Source organism: Ictidomys tridecemlineatus, chromosome 3 (assembly GCF_052094955.1).
Source record: "Ictidomys tridecemlineatus isolate mIctTri1 chromosome 3, mIctTri1.hap1, whole genome shotgun sequence".
In the NCBI taxonomy this organism is placed as follows: Eukaryota; Metazoa; Chordata; class Mammalia; order Rodentia; family Sciuridae; genus Ictidomys; species Ictidomys tridecemlineatus.
In genome coordinates this window covers 36,378,512-36,403,395 of record NC_135479.1, presented here as the reverse complement: position 1 = coordinate 36,403,395, position 24,884 = coordinate 36,378,512, and the positions used below count along the sequence as shown (strand labels likewise).

General features: G+C 45.9%; 1 protein-coding gene and 1 non-coding gene across 14 annotated transcripts in view; both read left to right on the top strand.

Moving 5' to 3' along the window:
* Positions 1 to 9,451, top strand: part of Hnf1b (HNF1 homeobox B) — a 52,163-nt gene extending 42,712 nt beyond the window's left edge. For 4 of the 13 annotated variants that reach the window (XR_013436185.1, XR_013436187.1, XR_013436186.1 and 1 more), the window contains exons 8-10: positions 545 to 663; positions 7,219 to 7,592; positions 8,934 to 9,451. Coding sequence is in view for 7 of the 13 variants with exons in the window: in XM_005321509.3 (XP_005321566.1) it covers positions 545 to 663; positions 8,934 to 8,954 (140 nt within the window). In the remaining 6 variants the exon portion in view is untranslated. Of the gene's footprint in view, positions 1 to 544; positions 664 to 2,978; positions 3,104 to 7,218; positions 7,593 to 8,933 lie in introns of all 13 variants that reach the window. The other 9 variants (XM_005321509.3, XM_005321507.3, XM_005321508.4 and 6 more) reach the window with 4 other exon arrangements.
* Positions 9,452 to 18,577: 9,126 nt separating this feature from the next.
* Positions 18,578 to 18,697, top strand: LOC144376578 (U5 spliceosomal RNA). The gene has a single exon (XR_013437161.1). It is a non-coding gene; the product is annotated as a U5 spliceosomal RNA (small nuclear RNA).
* The last annotated feature ends 6,187 nt before the right edge of the window (positions 18,698 to 24,884 follow it).

Here is a 24,884-nt window from a genome sequence, read left to right as displayed (position 1 = left end):
AACAAACCTGTGCTTGGCCATGTACTTCATGTTGGCTGGCTACTTAGAATTTTTTTTTCTTTTTTGAGAACTGAGCTACATTGCCAGGCCTTTTTATTATTTTATTTTGAGACAGAGTTTCACTGAGTTGCTGAGGCTGGACTCAAACTTGTGATCCTCCTGCCAATGTACCTGGCTAGAACATTTTTTGACTTAAAAATCTTAGTTGTGCCACAAATAATTTAGGATCACTTGCTGATAGCCAGGCACCTATTATTTTATCGAAAGTCAGAGGAACAGAAGTGTTCCAAAGTACTACTGTATACAAGACACTGTGCAAGGCTGTTCGTGATATCTCCTCACCTACAATAGCTATCAGCCCCATTTTACAGGTGAGGAAACTGAGGTTATATAATTCAATGAAGGAGCCAGGTCTTTGCCACATTGCATTCTTTCCAAACATAACCACAACCCTCTTTTATCTGCCCAGGGAAATAGGAGCTATACCATAGAATGTGGAGGTCTGTAGCTGCACACGTTGATTTTGTCTTCCCTCTCTCTGCAGTGTATGCACACAAGCAGGAGCCCCCCCAGTATTCCCACACCTCCCGGTTTCCATCTGCGATGGTGGTCACAGACACCAGCAGCATCAGTACACTCACCAACATGTCTTCCAGTAAACAGGTAATGCCTGCAGGATGGGGCGGGCATGAGGCGGTGCGCATTCAGCCACTTCCGAGGCTCCTTTAGTTACTTGCTAAAAGAATTTCTGAGGTCACAGGCCAAAGGGGCTTATGCTCCCCCAGCATCCCTAACAAGAGCACTAAATGAGGACTGAAGTTTGCCAGGTCACTGGAGCCTGAATCACACAGAGCCATTAGGCCTTGAGATTGAGCACTCTGCAGTGGAATGGCAGAGGGTCATAGAAAAGATGTTTCCATGCAGGACTCCGGAGATGATAAGATCCTTTGTTAAGTTCCTTGCTTTGCAAAAGTGGTCAGTGGGGAAGGTGTGTGGTGCGTCAGGAATCCTGAAGCTCATCCCCCGAGGCCAGGATCCACGTTAGACACAGACACTGGAAGCTCCAGGGAATGACTCGATTCTGCCATCCCATGGAGACTCTCCCAGTAGACAGTGTGGCCATTTCAGGGGTCTGCATTCAGTTGGTGTTTTATTGAGAAACTTAGAATCTACTTCCTGGTGTGCTACAAGTGGGGAATCCAGAGGCTTAGTCACTGCTCCAGTTGATGAGTAATTGCCACTTCCCCACAGAGGAGACGGACTAGTAAAGACAAGCAACCAACAGCAAGGCTCATGGCTGCAGCTCAGAGAGCTGGACTGCAGCAGGGCCCTGTGGGTTAAAAAACAAGACACCATGTCTGCACACAGATGATGAGTCCAGAGTAACACAATAAGGCCTTTTAGTACCTGGGGTCTGAGCAGTGTGGGAACTGTTTGGCCTTTATTGATTACTAGATAAGGAGGCGACAACCTTGAACTTCATGTCAGAGGGACTCTGCAGGATTCTGTCTAGTTGATGGTCTTTTTCCATCTGAGCCCTGCAGATCATACCTCATCCACTACCTTGTGCTTCTCAGATTCTTTCATGGGCTCAGCAGTCCTTGCTCTTTACAGTGCCCCCATCTTCTAGGCCTAGAGTGAAGTGGAGCAGATGGGTTCTATTTCTCATTCTGCCATTAACTACTCCTGTGAACTTGACCTCCCTGAGCCTTCAGTCTTCATGTTTAAAATGATGATGATTGTAACATCCTCTTGTTCCAAGGATTCAGTGAGGTCTCGTAGATTAAGTGCCTGGCACATTTTAAGTGCTAAAATAGACACATGGCCTGGGCAGCTGGGCTCTGGCATTGGGGGTGGAGGAAGAGGGGTGTGGGACCTGCTTTGCCACTCTTCTCTCACCCAATAGAAGATGAAAGGACAACCCCCACCCCACCCCGTTGCCCTGCCCTTCGACTCCCGTGCGATTTCCCACTCTTTGTAGTGAGCAGGGAAAACATTTATCTGTGCTCACAAATCTCAATCAGGAGGGCAGCCAGGCACAGCAGCCCTCCTTGGGAATACCTTCCCCTTTGAAAGGTTTATCAATCCATCTACCGCTTGGTCAGCCCTAGACAGGACTGTGATTAATTATTCCTGTCTTTCCCAAGTTGACTTTGATGCTTGCTTGTTGAAACGAGTCCTATGAATCCAGGAAATGGTCTCTTAATCAGAATGCTTTAAGATGCTCCCCAACATGCTGCTACCAGCGCCCAAGTGGCTTCTCTCCTCTATTGGACACGGTAGCCAGCCAACCTTGACACTGCGTGAGCTGCCTGTTAATGTACTATGAACTTGTCTCTGCATCCTCAGACAGTTCAGGAGTCTGGCAAGAGACTTGTTTTTTAATTATGAAGATGATTATTATACTCAGTAAAGAGGAAAAAAACCCTCATGTAGAACTTTATATTTCTCATGACCACTATATCATTATTTTCTTTTTATTGCAATCTAAGTACAAAGAAACTGAAGCTCAGAGATAGACCTGCCCAAGGTCACACACAGATTGTAAATTCTAGAGCTTGACCTCTGGACTTTGGTCTTTGACTCCAAATCCTGGACTCCTTCCATTTAAACAATATTTTGCCTTCCAATACTCATCTTTTCCTTTTTTTTTTTTTAACCTGCCCTGTTGAACCCAGTGCAGCTCTTCCACTGAGCCATATCCCTAGCCCTTTTAATGTTTTATTTTGAAACAGGGTTTCTCCAAGATGCTTAATGGGGGCTTGCTAAATTGCTGAGACTGGCCTCGAATTTGCAATCCTCCTGCCTCAGCCTCCCAAGTCATTGGCATTACAGGTGTGTGCCACCACACCCAACCCAATATCCCTTTAAAATTCCCATGGTAATTGTTACTTGCTCTGTTGTCTGTGGTGGTCAGGATCCAAAGTAAAAAATTAAGCTAAGTTCCAATCAGATAAATTTCTTCTTTCAAACCAAAGGACAAGGAAGAATGGAAAAGCAGAATGAAATAAAATGAGGTTCAAGTGCTACCTCCTGACAGCACAAAATATCCAAGGTGAAGACAGTTTTTACAAACTCTGTTCCTACGGCAAAAACGTCACAAGTGAGTTGCCAAAGAGTCCTGGTAGCAATTTTTATTTTTTTTTAAACTATTTTTTCCAAGAGGGATTTTAAAACCATTGCTAGGTGTCAGGAGGCATATGAGGTGAGGGGAGAGAGTTTTTCTTGTTAAAATGTGTTGGGAGAACTTCTGGATTAAACATAGTTAAACACCTCAGGCAGGGCTTCTTGGAACATTTCGCTTGAATGTAGAAGTGGGTCATTAGTGTGCCCTGCACTCAGGTCACAGGGACACACTCTGGGCAATGCTATTTTAGAGGCATGTGCAGTGGTAGGAAAAGCTGAGAGACCTAAATTAATCCCAGCTTCGTCCCCCTCTGCTATGTGACCTTGGGCAGTTAATTGCCCAGTGTAAGACTCAATTTCCTCATGTATAAATGGGAGGAAATCCTACCCCCATCTCACAAAATATTCAAAGTGGAGCTCCTTCCCAATTCCTCTCCTGTCTGTCTGTGATGCTTTCTGAAGACTGGTGTCTTTCCTTGCGCTGTTTCTTCAATATTGCACTCAGTGCTTGGTCTATGTGGTCAGAGGAGTTCTGACAGTAACAACCCAGATCCTGGACCTGGGCTCCTGATCCCTGTTTCCCATTCTGCTGACACACAGGTCCCCTCTCCACCAGCTCCTGGGAAAACAGCAAGTAGTCCAAGGGCTACTCAAAGCACCCAAGCCCTTTGTGTTCACCTAACTGCCTGGGCTAAAGTAGATATTCAGTAAATATGGATGGATGATGGATGATGAATGGATGGATGGATGGGTGGATGGATTCTGAATTAGTATATTTTGAATACCTTCCACTTTTCAAGCATCCCTTCCAGGTACTTTTCTATCTTACCTTGTCTGGCTCACCCCCTACTCATCCTGCAAAGTAAATATTTGTATGCCTGATTTACAGAGCAGAAAATTGAGGTTCTGAGATGGGGAGGGTTCTGGACAAGTTTACACAGATGATAAATTCCAGAGTTGGACTTTTCATTCCAAATCCATTAACAACATTCACTTTCCAATGTCCATTTTTAAGCACCCATACTCAAGACCCAAGATTATGCAAGTATAAGTCTAAAACCAGTCTGTGAACTTTTGTCTGTCTGACCCCCAGTACTTCCTGTTGTGAAGACAGGCATGCCCCAGGGGCCTTGGGGATCACGTTTCAGGAACCCCAGGCTGGCACTTTCTTCTGCCAAGAATCCTTCTGCAGCTCCTGCCATCTGTCCTTCCCAGAACATATGTCTCCCCCTCCTCCTCAAGTGGTGGGTGCTGGCAAGTTGCTTTCTGAGTGGGTTTGTGCCTGAGCTCTTGCATAACAATGCCCCACTGGTCTGGAAATAAGACCGCAGCAAGCACTGACCTTGGTTAGGACAAGTGTGGGCAGGCTGTAAGCCGACTCTTGTTTCCACAACTTTCTCTACCCACTACTTCGCTTCCTACTTTATAGAGAGGGCAAGAGAGGCCCCCAGAGCAGGCACTAGTCAGGGGTGCTGACAAGAAAGAGGTGGGCAGCCTCACCATAAAACCTCTGTGGCTGTACCCTCCCTCCCAACTCTCTTCACTGCGGTGGGGCAGGGCACAATGGTCTGAGGGCTAGGCACCAGCCCCAGAGTTAAGCAGATCCAGGCTCCAAATTCTATCACTTTCTACTTGTGTGACCTCAGGGAAATGGGTTAGCCTCTCTGAACCTCACCTATAAAATGAAGGGAATGACACCTCTCTCACGGGATCATTGAAAGGACTGATTGTAAGAGGACTTATAACGCATGTCACTTGGTGCCTGGCCCAAAGGAAACAGACAGCTCATGGAAGCTGGGTCACACTAGGATTCCCCCCATGGTGACCCTGAGGATTTCCAGAGCTTGGGAAGGAGGTTTTTAAATGGCAAAGGGCATTTTTGTCCCTGTTGTCACATGGAAGATAGAAGGAGATGGTCTTATATAATGGTTAGGAGCACAAGCTTGGCTGTCGTGAGAATCTGGGTACAGGTATTTAAGATCTCTTTGGGCTATACTTCTGTAAAATTGGAATTATAGTTTTTATTTTCAATTAATAGAGCAACACTTATAAGTTAATAATGATAGAAGTGGGTTATCTGTGTTAGCCTTCTCTCCTTCCTCGCCCTCCATTCTCTCTAGAGCCCATTGCAGACTGGCTTTTGACCCCATGTTCCCCTGTGTACTGCTCGCTCACACCGCCATGTTGCTAAGTCCAGCAGTTACTTTTCCGTACCATTGACACAGCTAATCACTCCCCTCCTTTTCCCTGGATTTTAGGATGCCATCTTTCTGGTTCTCCTCCTACAGCTCCTTCTCATCTCCTAAACTAGCAACTCATGTGTTGGAGAGAACAGGGCTCTTTCTTCAGCCTCTTCTTGTCTATGCTCACACCTGATTGTCCTCCAATCCCAGAACTTTGGAACAAGTGCATACACTGACAGTTCCTTAACTCAGTTCTGCCCACAGAGGGCCCCTTGACAAATGCAATACCTTTGACGGGGACACGAACATGCCAAATATATCTGATATGCCTCTCAAACTGAACATACCTAAAATGTTTTTACCCCTATTGGTCCCCACCCAAATTTCTTCCTCCTTGGGCTTCTCCATTTCCAAAAATTGTACCATTTGTTTATGTAAGATACCTGAGAATACTGTTGATACTTTTCTCCATGCCACACACCTGATCCATCAACAAGTGTTGCTGGGAATCCTTCAGAATGCATCCTAAATCTGGCCACTTCCCGCCACTCCCATTGGTACCATTCTAGTCCTAGTTCAGGCACTCCTTGTCTCCAACTAATCCCCTCAGAGGCCCCATCAATAGCCAGAGTGATCTCTGTCTTTTTTGGGGGGCGGGGAGGGTACCAGGGATTGAACTCAGAGGCACTCAACCACTGAGCCACCTCCCCAGCCCTATTTTATGTTCTTTTTAGAGACAGGGTCTCACTAAGTTGCTTAAGGCCTTGCTTTTGTGGAGGCTGGCTTTGAACTTATGATCCTCCTGCCTCTGCCTCCCAAATCACTGGGATTACAGGCATGTGCCACTGCACCCAGCTCAGAGTGGTCTCTTAAAAAGAGAAATCAATCATGTCCCTCCCCTGTCAAAGCTCCCCAATAGCTTTCCATTACAACACAAACTAAAATGAAGACTTACAAGGCTCTGCATGGTCAGACCACTGCTGGTATCCCCATTCTCTCTCCCTCCGCTTCAAGGGTCCCAGGCTGAAGTGATCCCACTCTTTAATGTGCATCTTTATGTGCTTGCTCCTCCATTCAGCTCAAATGTCATCAACTTGAAGAGGCCTTTCCTAACCCCCTCCCCTAAATTATTCCCTTTTCCCTCAACTCACCTTAACCTCCCACCACGCTTATTTTCCAACAAAGCACTTATCTCCACTTAAAGTTGATTGTATAGAAAGATGTGTATATGCATTTACTTGTTTGTCACTCAAAACTCCCATTAGCATAGAAACTCTATGAGGTTATGGGCAGACCTTGTCCACAGCTGCATCGCCTGACCCCTAAAAGTGCAAGTCCATGGCGGGCACCCAACAATGTGTCTAGTGAATGAATGGCAACCACCTACTTCAGACGGTTGATGGGAGAGCTACTTTGCAATGTTGGGAATCAAGCCTAGGGCTCAATCATCCTGGACTAGTATTCTACCCTTGGGCTACACCCCCAGCCCCCGATGGAAGAAATAATTGCAAGGATGTGTATGAAGCCCTGAGTGTGGCTCCCAGCCCAAGGAAGGACCACAGTCTGTGTAGCTGTTACCATCATGCAATGAACCCTCTCAAGATGAGGGCCACTGCTACCCCATCCCAGGTGGATGGTCACTTAGGGATCTTATGGGGAGGCTCCTGGGGGGCTGGGTATGCTGGGCCTCTAAGGGACCACAGTGCACCCCTTATCAGATGTTTGTGTTTAGACTCTGAAGGGGGCAAATAACTCTAGTTCCTTTGACAACATTTAGGGCTCTGCCACCATTTTATTATGTGAGCAAACATTTGATATCTGGGAAGCCCATCCCTAATGACAGGTCATAGAATCTCACTGGCGTCTCCTTATCTGCCCTTCTTGTTTGCTCTTCTATTGAAACCTGCAGGGTCACAAGCCATTTTCCCTCTCCTCTACCTGAAATCTGAAAATTGGAAAAAGGCTGATAGTGGGAAGTAAAGAAACTCAAGAGTGGGGGTGGGCAGAGGGAGAAAGAGAAGGCAAAGGGTATGAAGAGAACCCTGACCACGCCCTCAAGAATGTAGGAGGGACAGAAACCTGTCTCCTTACATGAATGCACAGCTCAGGCCCATTCTAAGAGCCCTCAAGAGCCGCATGGAGAGAAGCCCCCTGTGCAGGATTGTGCCAAGCACCATTTAGAGGACTTCAGCTATATCAACCCATCCAAACCCACCACAGCCTTCATTTATATGGGAAGAAATTGAGGCAGAGAGGGAGTCATTTGACCAAAGCACGGCATAAGTAAGTAAAAGACTCCTAGTCCCATAAAGATCTCACACTGGGACTAGAGGTATAGTTCAGTAAAGTGCTTGCCTTGCATACAAAGGCCCTGGGTTCAATCCCCAGCACAAAAAAATAAAAATAAAAATCTCACATTGGGAGATCATCCCGAACCCATTTGAGTCTCTGCACACTCTCTAATTTTCATAATCATTAGCTCTCTTTAAACCTTGTTTTTCTAATCTGTAAAGTAGACAAAAATGGTAACCCCATATGGGGTTGTGGTTAGGAACACTGATTTATGAGATAATAATGGAATGATAGGCCTCTGGTAGTCGTGGTAGATGTGTGTGTGTGTGTGTGTGTGTGTATGTGTGTGTGTGTGTGTGTGTGTGTGTGTGTGTATGCACATGTGCGCTGTGGGCAGGGAGTCTTGAGAGAATAAGCCACTAAGCCAAAAGGCAGAACCCTGGATGCGGAAAAAAAAGTGAAAGAGGAGGAAGAAATAGAAAAGGAAAAGGAGAGGAGGATGTTGCCAAACAGTTTAATTAAAGGAGGTCCAGTGCTCTGGAAGGGGGAGCTGCCCCACACAGGCAGAGTAACTCCTCTCAGAGGGCTGCTCCAACCATTCTGGGGTCTCCTTTTCTAGCCCCCAAGAAGCATAGCATCAGAGGCTTCATCCCTTGAATCCTTTCCCTAGTCCTTCGAGTTTCTTGTCCTAATAGTAACAAATCTTGAGAAAGCACCTTGCAATTTCTAAAGTTCCTTCCTGGATGGAAAGTTTGAGTAAGGGGTCATTTTCTCACATGCCTTATGGCCTCGCTGCTCCATGTAGATCAGCGCATGGGAACAGCCTGGGAAATTCTTAGAAATGCAGATTCCTAGGCCCACCCGGTCTGAGAATCAGAATAGAACCAGAGTCTATGTTCTAATGGGCTTTCTGTACTGGTAGGGCCATTAAAGTTTGAGAAGCAGTGATCTAGGGCACCCCTGTGCTTAGAGATCTTAGGAAGAAACACTTCCATTAAGAGGCAGCCCACCCAATTGCCTTTGCCACTGGCCTGAGTGCTGTATAAATACCACTCTCACAAAAAGAGGAGCTCAATTTCAGGGTTAGGGTCAGCATGTTAGGACTATTACAGGGTCCCCAGCAATTCACTTTTCTCCACTGAAGTGGCCAGAAAAGCCAGCTCCAAGAAAGTGTGCTTCAGAACCAACACTGTAGAACTGCCTAGCCCTAGATGCCCAGTCCCCCACCCCCAGCTCTCTCCAGCTGAGCCAGGTGTCAGCTCCCTTGGAGAAGCCAAACTAATGTCCCTGCCTAATGCACACAGCTGAGCTCTCTCTCCTCTCTCTCTGCAGTGTCCACTGCAAGCCTGGTGATGCCCACCTATCACTTACTTGGTGCACAGCAACAAGGACTCTGTTTTCTACACCGTCACCCTTTGGGCAGCTGTCATGGAAAAGCCCAGTGACCTGACAAGCACCTGTGAGAGGTCCCTGCTTAGCTGACATCCTGCTGGCACCTCAGACAATCCGCTCTCGGGAGGCGCAGCCTGAAGCCCAGCTTCCCTTCTATGCAGTATTGTCATGATGCCTCTCCCAAGTTGTCGAGTGCTCCTGTCCATCCTAGAGGTGGGCCACACGAAACCGTGCAGGAGGCAGAGGGAAAACGGTAGAGCCCGTGTTGTGACCCTTCATCGAACAAACTGATGTGAAAACTTGAATCTGTTACTGAAACAAGGAGAGGAGGACACGCACTGTTGAACTGAGCCAAACCCACTGTAAATATCGGCAAATCCCTCTCCCCACCCCCAGCCCAAATGATCTTGAGATTTCTTTTAAAGAAGTAAATTTGTCCAATGGGTGTAAACTATAAACTACTGTAATTAAGTGCAATTTCCCCTCCGCATCGTCTCCCTCTACCCTGTATATAATACTAAAGTGCCTGTTAGTTTTCTTTGTAAAGGTCAGAGTTGAACTTTCAAAAGTGATTTGCCACCTCTTTCTTCCCCATGGAGAAATACCCCAAATGGGAAGTGAAGCCCTTCACCCACCTCCCTTTGGCCTGGACACACAGAAGGACAACATCCTTTGGACTGACTACCAGCTAACACCCATCTCCCAATGTTAAGACACACACCTCTGGATGCCTGGAGGGGCTGGAGATGTCAGAGTGACATCCTGGCTTCCAGTGGGGCCAGGAGTTCAGCCAGGGCACACCCAAGAAACCTCAGGGCAGGGACACTGACTGGCTGATAGCAAAAAAAAAAAAAAAAAAAAGAAGAAGAAGAAGAAGAAGAAGAAGAAAGAAAAAAAAGTGGCCATCTCAGGAAGCCTCCTATTAAAACAGTTTATTTTATCACTGCCCAGAGTCTTATATTTCTGTCTCAGACACCTCCCCTGCCATGGTTCCACCCAGAGCCTCTGGCCCTGGTCTCCTTGGGGTTTTCCACATACCCTAGGGATTGAAGCCTGTGTCCCCTGGGATGTGGAGGAGCCTGCACTTGCTGTCCTATTCCTGGAGTCTTTGCGTCAGCTTGCCTGTTATTCAAAGAAGGGGAGCTTTGGTCCCCCCAGTCCGCCTCCTGTGAAGGGGTCTGGCTGGAGCAGGAGCCAGCATGGCCGCCTTCCCTGCAGCTCACAGAGGCAAAGCTGTGGAGCCGGTTCTCGAGGGCATAGAAACAGGCAAAAGGCAGGAAGACTGAAAATGCAGTGGGTAACTTGTTCCAGCCTCCTTTTAAGCATTCATTCCAGCCAGCCTTCCCACCTTCTCTTCCTTCTGTAGGGCTGCCAGGAACTAGGAGAACGGGCTCCTGTGGATGTCACCACTTACTCAGATCCTCTCCCCAAGTGAGGATGCTGATGAACCCAAATAGTCCAAAAGGTGAAAAGCCAAAGGGCTGGAGACGCTCAGCAAGGACTTGACTACCAAGAACCCAACTCCAAGATAAGGGGGAGGGGCGCGTTCCTTTGCTGTCTCCTTTTCTGCATAACTGGGCCTGCTGGCCTGTGCTTTCTCTACTTCTAAGGGTGCATTTCCCAAGAAGGTATGAGCAAGGAGACTGTGCTGACCAGGCCTGACCAGGCACTGAAGGACAAGTTTTTCAAAATCCCAATGGAGCCAGACATGGTGGCACACTCCTATAATCCCAGCGACTCAAGAGGCTGAGGTAGGAGGATCGCAGATACAAAGCCAACCTCAGCATCTTAGTGAGGCCCTAGGTAACTTAGCCATCCTGTCTCAAAATAAAAAATAAAAAGGGCTAGGATGTGGCTCAGTGGTGGATTGCCCCTGGGTTTAATTCTGGGTACCAGAAAAAAAAAAAATCCAGTGAAGTGAAATACCTACAGCAGGCAGGCAGGCAGGCAGACTACCTTTGAACATCCATGAATAGAAAATGAAATCAGTAATGAAAACCTACCTTAAATCCTATTAAATTGTTTCATGCCAAACAGTTGTGAGGTATTCCCTCCAAAGGCACAGATAAACACCCTGTTCACTGCTGAATTCAGGTAGATAAGAATACAATGCAGACAGTCAAGGAGTCTGAGCTCCTGGCCCACAGTTGGAGGCAGTCCTTTGATATTCCATACTTACGGGGTACGGAATACTGGCCTCCATTGGTTCCTCGGTCCCCTGGGATGAAGTGATTGAGAGAAAGTTCATGGGTGGGGTTGAAAAGCGTTAAGGACATGGCCAAGCACAGCACCAAGCACTCTATGTGGCCCCTTTTACGAACTGAGATGATCCAAAAAACGTCTCAAGTTCCAGGAAGAGGAAGGGAATATAGGCATCAGCCCTAGCCTAGAACTCCACATCTGGATCACATTGTTGCAGGAACAACAAGTGTCTACATTTAGCAGATTTTAGAACTAGAACTTTCATTGGTGTAATAATCTTCAGAGCCCAGAAGGTCATAGAAGTCTGTGGGGATTTTTCCTAACCAGACCCTATTTGAACCAAGACATGTAAAAAGATGACCCTGGCAACTGAGAATCCCTAGAAAATTCAGCCAGGTTTTTGTTTTGGTTTTTTGTGGTGCTGAGGTTTGAACCCAGAGCCTTACACTAAGCAGCACCCCTGCCTCAACCTGGAGCCTCATAGCAGCAGCTTTCTAAACTAATCAGGAACCTCCCTCAATTAACTGAAAGAGAGGAAAGGGTATCCACTCTGTCCAGACATGGGGGGTCCTGTGTCTGTCTGTACACACTGAGTCCAGGCTAACAGACGGATAGATGTTCCAGGACCCGCTGTCATGTTCTAGGGTGAGCACTGGGGGAGTCAGACTTCCTTCGAACATCCATGGATAGGAAATGAAATCAGTAATGAAAAACTTACTTTAAATCATATTAAATTGTTTCATGCCAAACAGTCGTGGAGTATTCCCTCCAAAGACACAGAAAAACACCCTGTTCACTGCTGAATTCAGATAGATAAGAATACAATGCAGACAGTCAAGGAGTCTGAGCTCCTGGCCCACAGTTGGGGGCAGTCCTTTGATACTCTTTTTGAAGCCAGAATGCCTTGATTAGAATCAACAACCCTACCACTTAACCTCTCTGGTCCCTGTGTACAATTGGGATGGTAATACTAGTACCTACTTCATAAAGTCCCTTGAAGTGGGCTGGGGTCTTAGAACAATGGTAGAGCACTTGCCTAGCATGTATGAGGCACTGGGTTCAATTCTTAGCACCACATATAAATAAATAAAAACAAACATCTATTGACAACTTAAAATTTTTTTAAAAAAAAGACCATTGAGGAGTTAAAAAGTGAATACATGTTAAGTACTTAGAACTCTGGCTGTACCATGAGTACCATGTGTTAGTGAGGACTCTCTCATCCCACCCCTTCAGGGAGTCTTCTGGGCTTGGGCAATATTTCCAGATAACTTCATCACCAGTTTGATGCTTTGGTAAAGAAAACTGCCAATAATTGGTAAAATGCTTTTGTTTGTTTCTATGGCAAACAAAGCTGAATCAGAGAGGCCCAAGGATAGGGGAGAGGCTTGACTGGGGTGAGGCCTTGTCTTCCTCAGGGAAAGAAGAAGACACAGCATGAGAAGTGTACTCATACTGTATGGGGAGAAGACACAGTAAGAGGAAGGCCACAGAGCTTACCCTGAAGCTGGGGCTAAAACTAGCTTCGTGCTCCTACAAAGGTTGGTTTTAGAATATGGGGAGCCAGGAAGGTTAAGTTCTGGAAAAGACAGAAGCTAATTTTTGCCCAAGGATAAACAGGGCCCTTGGGTCCCGTTTGAATTAGGAATGAATTCAAACAAATGCCATCAATAACTACTCTGGAAAAATGGCAATTGTCAGAAATGGATGGTGCAATGGAATATGACATGTGTTTATACTTCTTACCCAATCATGTATTTATACCTCTTACCTATCACATAGGCTGAATACCTATGAGAAATTGCAATGAGCTGAACCAAGTGCCTACAAGATTCCGCCTTCCCTCCCTCCCTTCCTCTCTCCTGCTCCCTTCCCCTCCCTCCTTCCCTCTTAGGTGCAGAGGTCATTGTGGCTAGGCAAATACTGGATTGCCTGCTGAGATTTACAACATGACTATTTTATAAATGAATCTCGGGTGTGCAGGACTTTGCACACACTGGGATGAACTTTCTTTTTCCTGGGTGTATGTATACAGAAGAAACACTTTCTAATGGAGACCAAGCAAAGCAAACATGGAGCAAGCAATATCAAAGGCAGGAATCATCAAAGCAAGTTTCATGTGGCCTTATGTGTACATTTATGTCAACAGATCACACAACACAAATACGAGATATTTCCTTTGCACCTATTTTATTTTCTCATCAGATATATACTGTTGTAATCCCAAAAGGAAGATTTCTTTCCTGTACTCTATTGTCTTGACATCCTTAATAAACTGATAGATTGTTAATCCAAATAAATTATGAAAGGGATAAACAGATAAAGCTGTTTTTTTAAGGTTTTGTTTTGTTTTGTCTTGGTACTAGGGATTGAACCCAGGGCAATGTAACACTGAGCTACATCCCCAGACCTAGGTAACAGAGGTGATAAGAATATTTGAAGATAGCAGGATTTCCTGATGGCTTAAACATGAAGAAAGAGAGGAAGGTTAATTTTCATTGCTGTGACCAAAACACTCAACAAGAACAATAAGGTAAGTTTTCATTACTCCCCTCTCTTTGGTTCACAGTTTCACAGATTTAGTTCATGGTTGGCCAAGTCCATTGCTCTGGGCCCATCCAAGATGAAGCAGAGCATCATGGTGGAAGGGTATAGCAGAGGGAAGCTGCTCACCTTGTGGCAGCCAGAAAGCAGAAAAAGGAGAGGGAAGATAAACCATTCCAGGGACCCCCATGATCCACCTCCTCTGACCCCACCCTGCTGGCCCAGAGTAACCACCCAGCCCAGTAGTCCATTCAAACTGGAATGGACTGATTGGGTTCCAGTTCCCATAGTCTAATCATTTTACCTCTGAACATTCCTGCATTAACAGGAGATTTGGGGAATATCTCATATCCCGAGTCATAACAAAAGGCATCAAAACTAATTTCAGGGTTGGTTTGGGCTGTAAACAAAGCAGGAAATAGAAAGTAGGAAATGAAAAACTGTTAACTGAGCATGGGCTCTAGCTTGGTCATTCTCTAGAGTGGCACCTTAGGGAATGGCCTACAGCATGTCGTGCCGTGATGACTGATTACTGAATCTATAATAAGATGTCAGGTTCTCCAGTAACATGACATTCCCTCAACAAATGTTTACTGAAGCTCTGTGCTACTTCATCTTCTAAGCATGGGAAGAAATGCAGCTTTTGAAAGGTCACTTCTTCATGGAGCTTACATTCTACTGGGAAGGAGTCAGCAATAACTGAATAGCAATATACTAAATATGTACTAAATAAACAAAGGTGCTGACTGCTAATACATACTAGGGGGGAAAAAAGCAGAGAAAGAAGAGAGAGGAGGTGGGGGTGCACTGGTAGTTGAGGACTTATTTCCCCTGCTGCCACTTCCGCTAAGAGACTCCATTAGGGACTGGGGTTGTGGCTCAGCGGTAGAGCGCTTGCCTAGCACTGGTGAGGCCCTGGGTTTGGTCCTCAGCACCACATAAAAATAAATAAATAAAGATATTGTGTCCAACTACAACTAAAAAATAAATATATTTTAAAAAGAGAGAGAGATTCCATTATTTCCCTTTAGCTGCTTTAACAAATGACCAAATGAGTGCCGAGGTGCCCACCTGTAATACCAATGCCTCAGAAGGCTGAGGCCAGAGGATTGCAAGTTCAAGGCCAACCTCAGCAACTTAGTGAGGCCTAAGGATTTAATGAGACCCTGTCACAAAATAAAACATAAAAAGGAGTGGAGAGGACTCAGTGGTTAAGCAGCCCTGGGTTCAATCCCTGGTACCAAAAACAAAACAAATGACCAAAAATTTGGTGTCTTACAACAATATATGTGTTTTCTCCCAGTTCTGGAAGCCACAAATCCAAAATCATCATTGCTGGACCCAAATCAGGTTGGCAGTTGGATTATACTTCCTCCCAAGGCTCAAAAGGAGAATATTTTTAGTAGCTGTCAGCGTTCCTTGGCCTTTGGCCACATAATTCCAAACTCTGCCTGTGTGGTCATTTTGCCTTCTCTTCTGTGTCAAACCTTTCTCTTCCACCCTTTTATAAGAATACATGAGATTGTATTTAGTTCTCGCCTGTGTTCTGTGGAATTCTCTTCCTTAAACACCTCTGCAAAGGCCCTTTTTCCTTTTAAGGTAACGCTTGCAGGTTCAAGGGAGTAGGACCTGATAATTCTAGGGGGTCATTGCTCAGCCTAGTACAGAGACTTTACAGCCAACTCAGAAATTCAAACCCAGAAAGACAAGGTGATCATTTATTTTTTTACAGCCCTTTCCATTCTAAGTCATCATTATTTTTATAAAACAGCTTGTCTTGTCCAGGAAACATAGCTAGTAATGAGAAAGATACTTGTTCCTTAATCTTTATAAAAAATCTTAACAGGAGCCATGATTTGGGGCAACTCGAATCAATAAGTAAATGATAAACTTAAACATGTTGCTCATGTTTGTATCGCGGTGACAAAACAACAGGCTGCCACCGTAATTAGGGTTAACCATTCATCTACTCATTTGTCCATTTAGTAAATATTTACTGCTGCCATCAAGAGTTGTGGTTAAGAGCTCAGCTAGGGAGTCATTCAAATCTGAGTTCAAATCCTGACTCTACCACTTACAAGCCATATGATAGTTGACTTTTTTTTTTTTTTTTTTTTTTTTTGGTACTAGGGATTAAACTCAGGGCACTCAACCACTGAGCCACTTCCCCAGACCTTTTTGTGTTTTATTTAGAGACAGGGTCTCACAAAGTTGCTTAGGGCCTTGCTAAATTGCTGAGGCTGACTTTGAAGTTGTGATCCTCCTGCCTCAACCTCTTGAGTTGCTGGGATTACAGGTGTGCACCACCACGCCCAGCTGGAAGCCATCTTAACATCTCTGAAAATGGGGTTGGCTGGGGATTAAATGAGAAAAAATGCATAAAGTCCTTGAAAGTGCCTGGTAAATGTGATCTAGCCCTACGAGAAGGACAACATGATATAGCAAGATGGGCTCCCTTCTTTGGTCATCAAATGTCTCCCTCTTCTAGAATGTAAGTTCTGTTAGAGCAGGGAAACACAGCATTTTATTCGCTGGTCTGTCCCCATCTGGCACTTGGCGCATATGAAGCACCCAGTAATTGTTTTTCTTAATGAGTATATGTATGCATGTTATGGACTTCACCAGTTTATGTTTGGACAATGACCCAAGTACGCACCTATCCCCACCACTACCCGCACCGTTCTCTGAGCACCCCTGAGATTCAAAGAAACGAGTGAGTCATTGGTGCTACTTTTATAGATGGGGATGAAGAGAAAGCAGAGAGAAAAAAAAAAAAAACGACTGTTCAGGGTGGAACTTTATAGCTCATGAGGACTGGCGAGTTAGACCTACAGCTTGTTTAATGCTTTCCTACGAGTGAAAGTTAAAAGAACTGAAAGAGCTAAATGAGAAACAGGCCTCTTCTCTAATTCATTTCAGCTTCTAAGTTGACACCCAAAGAAAGGGGGAAAAATTAAAAACCACTTCCATGTCTATCCATGGGTCCAATCTCTATACTCCATTTGCAAATATGCCTACCATTCATCAGATTTCAGATTACAGCTACTTTAAGGCAGAGATCTTCTGTTATGCCTTATTTACCAGCTTAACTAGATCTTCAGACTTCGGTCTACAGTATATTCCCCATTCACTTTCAATAAGCAAAGCACCTAGTGTGGAAGGGGAAAGTTTTTCTTATTCAAAAGTACCTCTTTTACACACCAACTTTGGGCCAGGAACTGTGTGGGTAGCTGGAGATTCTAAAGTGCCCTGAAGAGGATCCCAGCCCAGCTGGGGAGACAAACAAATTAGCAAGTGATTTCAATACAATATGTATGTGTTAGAAAGTATAGTGGTGGAACAACAGAGGGAATTCTGATTGGGTGGAAGTCAGAGAAGCTTCCTTGGTAGATACATGAATGCTGTTGTGAAGAAGGAGTGACAGTTAACCACGCAGATTAGGGCTTGGGGGTGGGTGGAGGAGGCATTCCAGATGAAAGAACCACAAATTCAAAATGACTGTCTAAATCAAAGAGTTCCTGGAATTGTTTTCGTCCAATTTTTTCTTCTGTCCTCACTGATTTTGTCCACCAGGTCTGCATGCCTGGGACCATCTGAACTTCCCTTGCCCTGGCCCTATAAATCAGTATCTGACACAGTGAAAAATATTCTTTGGGCTGTAGGGTCCCCAGGTCAAGGTAATGGGTCACTAGCCAGCCAGTACCTGGACAGAGAGAACCAGGGACTGAGAATCAAGTCTGTGGGCCCCACATCTCCCATGAGCAGAGGTAGGCCATGGGGTAAGGCACGTGATATTTACATTCAGAAACTGCAAAGCCACTAGCTTGCAAAGTGTCTGCAGGTGGAGGGTAATTTTCCTGTTACTCAAGGACTTCTGCCCAGGCTCTGATTGGCTTGGGGTGAATTGCTTTATGACCCAGAGCCAGGCAGTGATAGATAGGAGATGTGGTTTGGTAGGCAGAAGTTTAGAAGGCAGGAAATTGCTTCACTGGGCACAACCATTCATAAGAAACACCTCTGGGAAAAGGAGACCCAGGCTCCTGGCAGCTCTGCCCTGGCTATTTGTTTACATCAGCAACAACCCGTGTTCCTGGTTACACAATGTAGCAGCGTCACTTTGAGTGGGGGATCTTTGCCCCTTGGAAGAATAAACACATTCCTCACTTGCAGTGGAATTAGCCGGCCTCACAGACTTTCCAGTGACTCTCCTCGAGATCTTAATGTCATAGAAAGGTGACTCTAAACATGACTAGCTGAACAATCCCACTCACTCCAAATGCAGCCAACTTTTCCTTTATGGCAGTAAAGGCTTAGATGAAGATATTCGAAAGATGAATGGTGGCAAAGAGCTGTAATCCTTTGTCAGGCAATTGCCAAAGCCATGCCAGGTTTCTCAGGAACAATCCAGTCCTGGTTTTGGGGTCATTGGTCAGTTTTGGCAGAGGAGGGTGCAGGGTGTGGTTTGTTTGAACATGTTTCAAAGCCCGTATTTCCATTGTCCCACTTAGCTGTGTTCTAGAGTCCAGGGATCTTGCTGCCTAGAGCCATCCAATCTGTGTGCACCATCCAGAGGAGAGATAAAGGGCAGCGGGTTAGAGTCTCCAGATCCATGGGGGTCTGTCTAGCAAGTCATTGGCGGCTGCCTGCCCAGCACTGTTGAGAAGAATCAAGAGTCACACCCTGGCCAGGTGTGATGGCCCACACTTGTAATCCCAGCAACTCCTGAGGCTGAGGAAAGAGGATCGCAAGTTCAAGCCCAGCCGCAGCAATTTAGTGAGGACCCGAGCAACTCAGTGAAACCCTGTCTCTAATAAAACATTTTTTAAAAAGAGCTAGGGATACTCTGGTTTCTCTTCAGATCGTATAACTCTTTCGCCTTTTACCGTGGGGAAACAATTTCTGTGGGGAACAATTCTGAGACTTAACCCAAATTTTTGAGGCCTTGCATTTGCAGGGCTGATAAAGGTGTGCAAAGATTAAAAAATAAAATAACAAAGTGCTGGGGAGGCAGGCGCAGTGGTGAATACCTGTAATCCCAGCAGCTCAGGAGGCTGAGACAGGAGGATTATAAATTCAAAGCCAGCCTCAGCAAAAACAAGGCACTAAGCAACTCAGTGAGACCCTGTCTCTAAATAAAACACAAAAAAATAGAGCGGGGAATGTGGCTCAGTGGGCAAGTGCCCCTGAATCCAATCCCCAGTACATTAAAAAAAAATGGGGGGATGGGGTGGGGCTGGGGATGTGGCTCAATACCCTTGGGTTCAATCTCTGGTAGCAAAAAAAAAAAAAAAAAAAAGTCACGCCCTGGGCCCACTCCCTCCCGTCTCATTCGTAAACCTCATCTCAATCCTGGCCTGGCCCTGGGCTTTGGCAGGCTGCCTCACTTCTCTAAGATCTTGGGTTCTCAATGGGCAGCACCAGGTCACTAACCTCCCAGTTCTAAGGTGAGAATGAAATGAAGCAATGGATTTCCTCATTCTCAAGTGTTTATGCGCAGGATTTGATGCATAGTCTCTGGGGCCGTGGAGCAGGTGGAGGGGCTTGGAGGAGAATTTCATTTTATGATTTTTCAACCTTCATATGAGAGATCACAGACAATTCCTCATTACCTCTGATTTAGTCTGAGACCTACCAGCTGTATCTTTACACAGGCAGAACACCCAGAGGCAGGAAAATTGGTGACAGAAAACCCTGGGCTTACCCCACCTAGGCTTGTTTGGTTTGATTCCCTAGAGGCTGTTTGATTCGATGTCCATTTGCCAGCTCTAAGGGCACTCAGACTACGCCATTCTCGCTCCCCACCCTCTCATCAGCACCTCACACAGTGTCCACTACATAGTAAGTTCTCTAAAAAGAGTTGCTGAGTGAATAAGCATGGGCATGAGGACATCAATCAATCAATAACTGGGTTGCACTTCTTTTAAAATGTGAAAAATGCTGATACAGTGACTCCATAACAAACCTACTATGGACTTTGGAAGGCCTTACTTCTACATCATCAGATAAGCAGGCAGTCTGGATTTCTAGTTTCCTTGAACAGATAAAGCAGTCCTGTCAGGAAAATCAAAGTGGGGCATTATCCCAAAGGTCATACAAGGACAATCCCTAGTCCAGATTATTAGTTTTAAACTCCCCTCGGGGTCCCAGACTCACTGCTACCCCTGCCCTGCTCTTTTTCTCTGAAAAACTGTAAAGACAGGATCTTCCTGTGTTACTCAGACTGGCCTCAATCTCTTACCTCAAGTGATCTTCCTGCTCGGCCTCCTTAGAAGCTGGGATTGCAGGTGGGCACCACTACACTTGGCTTGGAAAAATGTTTAGAGCCACTGACCCAGATACTTGGGGAATAGGATTGCAGGATCCATAAACCCCAAACCCTTCTAGAGGGACCAGGATAAGCCCAGAGGTAAAGGGATAATCATTCAGTTATCAGACTGGAGGAGTGTGTGGCCAGGGTGGCATAGGACAAATTTGGAGGAGTAATTTGGGATCAAGGGCAAGAACTGTGCTACTGTATTAGAGGCCCACATTGGGGTGGCTCTCTGAAATGTGGTACATGTATCTGGGCCCTCTATCCTAAAAGGCAAGTTTATTAAGCCACAGGAGAAACAGCTCAGCTTCTGGTACCTGGAATGGAACCCAGGGGTGCCTAACCACTGAACCACATCCTCAGTTCTTTTTATTTTTTTAATTTTGAAACAAGATCTCACTAAAAGAGAAGGGCTTAGGGTCTTCCTAAGTTGCCAAGGCTGGCCTTGAACTCACTATCCTCCTGCCTCAGCCTCTAAATCACTGGGATTATAGGTACGCACCACCAACACCTGGCTTAACTGCATTTATATATAAAAGCAAGTTCATACATTGCGGTAGGAAACATAATTTAAATGCATTTTAAGATAAAATATGAAGCTTCAAAGAAATTTCCTGTTTGCAGTGCTCTGAAATCCAGACCCCTTTGAGAAACACTCATCCCTGCTTCTCTGCCACTAGTGGTACTTCAGTCAAGAAATTCCAGAGGGAGCCAAGCAGGAAATACTGTGCATACAGGACACTGTCCATGCATGTTGCTGGACCCTCATCCCATGCAGTAAAGGTCCCCTTCATGCAACAATGACATTGGTACTGCAACAACTTCTCTATCACCTGGTCTGACCCTTGGTTCCAAGAGATCAATTTGTTCTTCTCCCAAGTTCTCAGATACAAGTCCCGTGTATGCCCCTGTTATTATTCTCTCTGCTTCAGTTGGCCATGACAGCATTTGGCACAGGTGAGACACTCCATAAACATGTATGGGGATGAACTGAGTTCTGGGCAGATGCGACAGTCTCCTCCTTCCTTCCTCCTGAGGTCAGAGGCAGCTCTGCATACTGAATCCACAGGGAGCCTACAGGGCAGCATGGGCACAGCTCTCAAATGTTGCTCCAGCTGGGGCCCAGTGGGGACAAATTTCACTTCTTTTTGTCCCAGGGCTAAAGGGGTGAAAAAAAATCTTCCAAGTAGAGACACAAGAAAAAACTTTGATCCACATTTTTGAGAGGATACTAAAATCACAGGGAGCAGCTGGACCTGCAGCAGGTTGATGAGTTAACAGGGCAATTCTGGAATGTACTGAGGTTGAGGGTGAATGGGTATCTACCTGGGTCTGGGGCATCTGGTAATCTCTAAGTTCCTTCTGGGCAAACTTTCTTTTTTTTAAAAAAAGTTTTTTTTTAATTTTTTTTTTTTTTTTAGTTTTTCGGCGGACACAACATCTTTGTTTGTGTGTAGTGCTGAGGCTCGAACCCGGGCTGCACGCATGCCAGGCGAGCACGCTACTGTTTGAGGCACATCCCCAGCCTCTGGGCAAACTTTCTTAAGACCGCAGATTTCCAATTTGTCAAAGCAGGTTTCCTAGGGTCCCCATAGCCTATCTCCCTCCTCTGGCCCCCAGGGCCCTCAGGGCCCCCAGGCAAGAGAAATTTCCCTACACCTTCTTGACTCCAGCACAAGCCCCTTAGAGTGGGAACAGTGTCTCATTAATCACTGTGCCCCTACTGCTTAGTGAAGTCACTACACATAAGATGCCCTCAATAAATATTTGCTGGTACTGAGACAACTACATTCACCTAGTCGTAACAAATATTTATATTCTGTGCTGTCTACACTGGGCATAAGAATAGGAAATAGTTTTGGGCTGGGGATGTGGCTCAGTGGTAGAGCACTTGCCTTGTGTGTATGATGTTCTGGGTCTAATCCCCAGAGCTGCCAAAAATTTAAAAAAAAAAATGAAAGCAAGGAAGAAAATATTCCTTCCCTTAAGAAACTCATAGCTTAGTAGAGAAGGCTAATGCAGAAAATGCCCAGTGTAGTGGACATGACCCAGTGCCCATTGTATAAGTACTACAACAGAGGCATGTCCAAAAATAAAAGGGATAACACCAGGGCCTTCCAAACAGTACAGGTCCTGCCTCCTAATAGTGGGTGGACCCAGAAGCCATCAAGGTGGCTGAAGTCATGGGGGGCAGAGGAAGGGTCAACTTTGAAGGTGGGTTTTCACAATCATAGGAATGCCCAGAGTGGGTGGGCTGAGGGTGACCTCCCCATCACCCTGTAGGAAAGTGAGGCCCAGCTAACACCTGTTGAGACAGGTAACTCTTATTTGCCCATTGTCCTGTATTTGCAGAGGAGGAGCGAGGAGCTCCAGGCAGTAAGAGTGAATGGGTCACAACCAGGTGAGCCTCCTTTTGGCACCACAAGCATTAGCACAGAGATAGGCAGTCATCCTAGGCAGGATTTATAACTCCAGATTTCAAGGTCTTATCATAAACAAGCTCTTTCTCAATTGTAACATGTCTGGGTAAGGGGAATAAACAGGGAAAGCTGGAGAGAGGGGATGGGGGTGGGGGTGAGAATCTAGTAACCATGTGCAGGGTAGGATATGGCAGAAGAGAGAGGAGAGAGAGAGAGAGAGAGAGAGAGAGAGAGAGAGAGAGGAGAAGAAAGAGAGGTAGAGCTGTTCATAGCTCACTGTCGTATGGGACATTGAACTGGTTAATAATAAGGTTTTACTTGTCCCATTCCTGTGTCCAGTCACCATGCTTTGGAACATGATGAATTCCTGGAGCAAGCCCAAGGAGCCAGCCTCATGAGAACACGATCTCACTCAGGTCCCTGCTCTCACAGAATTTCTCCCCAGCCCCTACAGGACTTCTCTCCAGTTCATTTTATTGGTTGTGGGTAGAAGGCAGGTGGCAGTATCTCTGGTCATAATCTAAAGCTTTGGGGACAGGAATTCAGCAGAGCTGTCCCTGGGAAATGGCAAGTTGTTTGCCCATGCTGCTTTGGCTTGGAAGAAAAGGGGTGGGGCCTCATGCTGGAGTCAGGGAGGCAATGAAGGAGGGTAAGAAGGGAGAAGAGAGTGAGTCAACCTCAAGGCAAATCATATATACTTGTCCTTGGCTCCTGAAGGCCCCAGTGCTGCCTCTGGATGCCTCTTTCTTCCTTCAAGTCTTCCCCTGACTCTCACTGGATGCTGCCTAAATAAAAGCAGTATCCAAGGCAAGCAGCAAACCCCCCTTGTGCCCTGGATCATACCCTGTAGACCACCTTGAAGGAAGGGATCAAGTATTCTTTCCACAGCAGGCCTGTCATCAGCCCTTCAGGATGTGGACCTAGTCTATGTCCTGCTCCTGGGTGGGACTGCAGGCTCAGCAGGATTTGGGAGATGTCCCTTGGAGGACCCCCAGGGTGTGCCTCTCACCTCCTACTTCTCCAGAGACATCAAACGCACCAGGCCTGGGCAGGCAGGGTGGAGTTAACAAACACAGCAAGGCTGGGGGAGGTTCCCAGTCCTCTCCCTCAGACTCCCAACTCCAGCCTGAGCAAATTCCCGCTGTGACTTCAAAGCCAGAAGCTTGTTTGCCAGAGGAACAACAATGCTTAGGGAACACAGAGCAGCAACAATGTTTTCCCTTTTGACCTAAGAAAGCATCCCTGGCATCATTGCTAGACAACTACTGGCCAGGAGACCTACCTATGCATGGAATCCTGCTCAGACTCTGATGTGGGTATTCCTGCCAGCCTGCATGGTTGATCTAAGACCAGGGGAATGTGTTGAGCAGGCCTAATAGGAATTGTGTCCCCACAACTCTATAAAGACTTTCTCAACTGGGTGCAGTGGCACACACCTGAAATTCCAGTGACCCTAGAGGCTGAGGCAGGAGGATCACAAGTTTGAGGTCAGCTTCAAAACTTAGTGATACCTTAAGCAACTTAGTGATACCCTGTTTAAAACAAAACAACAACAACAACAACAACAAAAACATTAAAAAGGACTGGGGATGTAGCTCAGTGGTAAAGTATTGCTGGGTTCAATTCCTAGTACCAAAAAAAAAAGACTGATCAGGTCTCAGGATAGAGAAGATAGGCTCCTCCACAGTCCCACCCCAAAGCAGGGCATGACTGGCCACATCCATGCACTAGGAATGGAGACCACAACACCAGGCACTTTTTGCTCTTCTTTGTGTGCAGGGACCTCTCATCACAAATGTGATGGTGTGATGCTTGTCTATGCCAGAAATATGTGTATCATATTTGTGTGTGTGCACAGGAGTGTGCATATCCCAGTGATCCCTAGCACCACCACTTGGAGCTCTCAGAACTACACCCTTGACTCATATTCTGAAAGCAAATATTTATGCTTGATCTAAAAGCAAGGGCCAAAGAACAGTATAGGAAAGCAGTACAACCTGTCAGCTCAAGAGTCAGAGGAACCTCTCTCAGGGCTGGAGCCTTAGTTTCCCTTTAGCTTACTTCTGCAACACACATCCTTTTGGGACTCACTTTGAGATTTGAAAAGTGCTCCCAATTGCAGCATCCTGCAACCAATCAGACCTTCCACAAGATTTGGGAGTAATAGTTACAATAAAGATTTTTCCGTATAGAAGAGCCCCTGTGCATTCTCCACCCCATGCAGGAAACAGTATGGAGAGTGTCCCTGCTCTTTATGAAGACAAGGCCCTGCAACAGATGCAGTGTAAGGTAAGGAGAGGTATATGGACCCAAAGATCACCCAAAGCTGCCACTTATTCTCTATATGACCCCGAGAACATTATTTTCCTGAGAATATTGTATGTCTTCATCTATAAAGGTTTAAAATCTTCTGGA